This window comes from Hordeum vulgare, chromosome 3H (assembly GCF_904849725.1).
Source record: "Hordeum vulgare subsp. vulgare chromosome 3H, MorexV3_pseudomolecules_assembly, whole genome shotgun sequence".
Lineage (NCBI taxonomy): Eukaryota > Viridiplantae > Streptophyta > Magnoliopsida > Poales > Poaceae > Hordeum > Hordeum vulgare.
In genome coordinates, this window is record NC_058520.1 from 556,520,317 (window position 1) to 556,523,260 (window position 2,944).

Here is a 2,944-nt window from a genome sequence, read left to right on the forward strand (position 1 = left end):
ACGAATTTCCAAAAACTAGTGAACAATGCATGGTAAAGATGTGACTTCACAATCAAAATTCATATGCATGCATGCGCACACGCACGCCATAGCGACACCATGTCAGGCAAACAGTGTACCCATTTGTGTCATTTGTGAGCTGATCAGTTGAAAGAGAAACTTGATTTTTTCCCTTTTTATAACTGCAAACTCTTTTCAGCTTAAGGATTGGATTCAGAACAATCTGCTTTACATTCAAAAAGTTCAAGGAGAATGCAGACACATACTCACGTAATGTGGGATCCCCAGACATTCGATGTTAATTGACCTATGTACAGAGGAGAAGGTGCTGAAGATCTGTACTGCTGTAGTACTGTTAATCTATTATGACTAATGAACATGAGGAACCGGCTGAAAATGCTAGCTTGCACGCAAATTCATATCAATCATTGAGAAATTCATGGAATCAAATAGCTTGGGAGAAAACGACGGATCCTACTGAGTGCAAGATAGCCCAAGGAAAGAAACTAGTGTGCTGCTTAACAAAAATAAGCATGTTGAAATATACAAACGCATGCAGATGCGGTGCTAAACACTCACAAGAGAACAAAGAAAACAAAAATTGTCGATTATTCTGTTTCTAACTTCTACTTCATCTGTCACAGTTTAAAAGACATGCACGTGTACCTAGATCGTTAATTTGACTTATATAAAATATATTGTTTAATATAAAAATTATATCATTAGAAAATAATACATCTAAAATTTCTAATGATATATTTTTTGTAATATATGCCTCTTATTAAGTTGATCAAATTGACGATCTAGATACATGTACCGGACTTGTAAACCGAGACGGTGGAAGTAAGCATAGCAACTAGTGTCAGTTTGATTATTTTACACGGATCTTAATGTAAGATCTTACGAATATAGCATCGGTTGAGACATAACAAAATCTCAGTCGGCTGCGGATCTAAACTTGGGAGTACGCATCAATCAATCAATTAAATCAACCAAGCAATCACACTGGATGAGTGGGCACACACAAGAAACTTATAAGGGCAGATACATCGATCACTGGACAACTTTTTCTCACCCAAGATATCCACATCAGTTATATCTATTTCTAGAGAAGATACATGTATAGAGAGAGTTATATAATTGCACAAAGTTTATTCGGGGAGTTAATTAATCGATTGTGATCTCCATCAATCACCAGAATCGCAAATAAATCCATGCATGTCAACCAAAGTATGCATCATGCTCACTTGTGTTGAGGGAGCTGTAGTCAGCACTCGACGGCTGTCCGGCAGCGTACGCCGTGGCCGTGGGCGTCGCCGGTAGTGTGGCCACTTCTTGTCCGGCCTCCGCCACGGAAACCACGTCGGCAGTGTGCACCAGCGTCGTGGAAGGAGGCATGAAGCCTCCGGCCGCGGCGGCACCGTCGTCGACAATGAGGTTTGCCGCGCCGACGCCGACCCCGACGCCGGCCTGCCGGTACCTGTGCTTGAAGATCTCGGCCCTGACGGCCTCCAGCTCAGCCTCCAGCGCGTTCACCTGCTGCTGCAGCATCGAGATCGCGCCCATGCAGCCGTACACCGGGTCGCGCAGCCGCAGGTTCGCCTCGTACACCAGGCTGCTCGCCGCGTCGGCTCTCTCCGCCTCGGGCACCTCCTGAATCAGCGCCGTACATGCACCGGCGTACGCCATTAACACAAAACACGGACGGTGGAATTAATTGACAAAAAGAAAGGAACCCATTAAAATAGTTTGATGGTACCAGGAGCATCTTGGAGACGTTGCTGGCGCCGAAGACCTTGTGGACGGCGGCGAACTTGTGGGGTTCGTGGGGGGAGAAGTAGGGCGCGAAGGGGCACTCGTGCGCGCACCGGCGGCGGAGGAGCTTGCACGCGGCGCACGGGGTCGCGATGTTCACGGCGCCGCCGATGCCCGGGCCTAGGCGGCGGTGGACGTGGTGCTCGGTCGGTGAGACGGCGACTACGACGCCCGCGATGGCGGCGGGGTCCGGCTCTCGCTTGATCTTCTTACCGATCTCGTCGAGTCTCTCCCTGGCGGAAGCCCACAAGATCAGGGTTTATTTTGGATGGAATTAAGCAGGCAGCGGGGATCTTTAAAGCGCGCGATGCAGACCGAAATGGTAAAAATTTAACCACAAGAAGAGAAAAAGGTACTACCAGCACAGATCTCTTTATAAACCTTTGAGGAAAAACACACATCTAAATTAGATTCTTTTGACCAGAAAGGATAATCAAATCAAAACAAACAAAGGGGACCTTTTGTTTAAAAACAGATCAAGTACAAGCATATGGAGGCAGGCAGCATGGTTTCTTGAGGGTCTCTTCTTAATTACCTCTCTGTGGACATAGAGGCATGCTCTCCTCGCTTGGGAGACGGAGAATGACACAGGAACAATTGAGAGCGAGGGGAAGAGAGACGGACAGGTACGTGGTAGAGAAGTGTAAAGTTTGGAATTGCGAGGAAGGAAAGAGTGCTTAAAAGGCAAGGCATTAATGAGGGGGATGGGGGGCGTAAAGCATGCACACAATTGGTAGTAAGTAAATGGGCGAGAGAGGAGGAAGAGATGTTGGCAAGGAAGCCAAGCCAAGGAACGTTGACTCGATTTGTTGGCCGGCCCTCCCTCCCTCGTGTCCCTGCGCCCTGCTGCTTCTGCTCATGTCAAGGGAATGAAAGAAATGCTGTTGAAAACAAGAAGCCGCCTGGGTCCTAACGCAACCACTTGACCTTTTTTACCTTTTTACAATTCGTACTACTAGTACCTCTTCATGTTCAATAGAGTCAATATCAGTGGGAATCATATAACTTGCGCTTGATGTGCAGTTTGGTTTTAAAACTTAGGGGCTGTTTAGTTTGTGGCTAAGTTTATCAAAAAATATCACATCTAAGGTTAGATAAGTTTGACCAACTTAGATAGATGTTTGATTTA

General features: G+C 46.4%; 1 protein-coding gene across 2 annotated transcripts; it reads right to left on the bottom strand.

Annotated features, from left to right (window-relative positions):
* Positions 1-983: 983 nt before the first annotated feature.
* LOC123440588 (LOB domain-containing protein 15-like) lies at positions 984-2,578 on the bottom strand. Of its 2 annotated transcripts, none has more exons than XM_045117151.1 (3): positions 2,351-2,578; positions 1,760-2,048; positions 984-1,650 (listed from the first exon to the last, which is right to left on the bottom strand). In XM_045117151.1, the coding sequence occupies exons 1-3, from the start codon at positions 2,506-2,508 to the stop codon at positions 1,222-1,224; spliced, it is 876 nt and encodes a 291-aa protein (XP_044973086.1). In that variant the 5' UTR covers positions 2,509-2,578; the 3' UTR covers positions 984-1,221. The 2 variants fall into 2 exon arrangements, with proteins under 2 accessions (XP_044973086.1, XP_044973085.1); XM_045117150.1 differs by having other exon boundaries at positions 984-1,653; positions 2,351-2,572.
* Between the last annotated feature and the right edge of the window lie 366 nt (positions 2,579-2,944).

Bases quoted from the DNA above. Each gene is read 5' to 3' on its own strand.
- LOC123440588 (XM_045117150.1), bottom strand. From the start codon at position 2,508: ATGCCTTGCCTTTTAAGCACTCTTTCCTTCCTCGCAATTCCAAACTTT. The intron at 2,049-2,350 runs GTAATTAAGAAG...GGCTTCCGCCAG, and splicing joins GCCTCTATGTCCACAGAGAG to GGAGAGACTCGACGAGATCG. The intron at 1,654-1,759 runs GTACCATCAAAC...GCGCTGATTCAG, and splicing joins ACGTCTCCAAGATGCTCCTG to GAGGTGCCCGAGGCGGAGAG.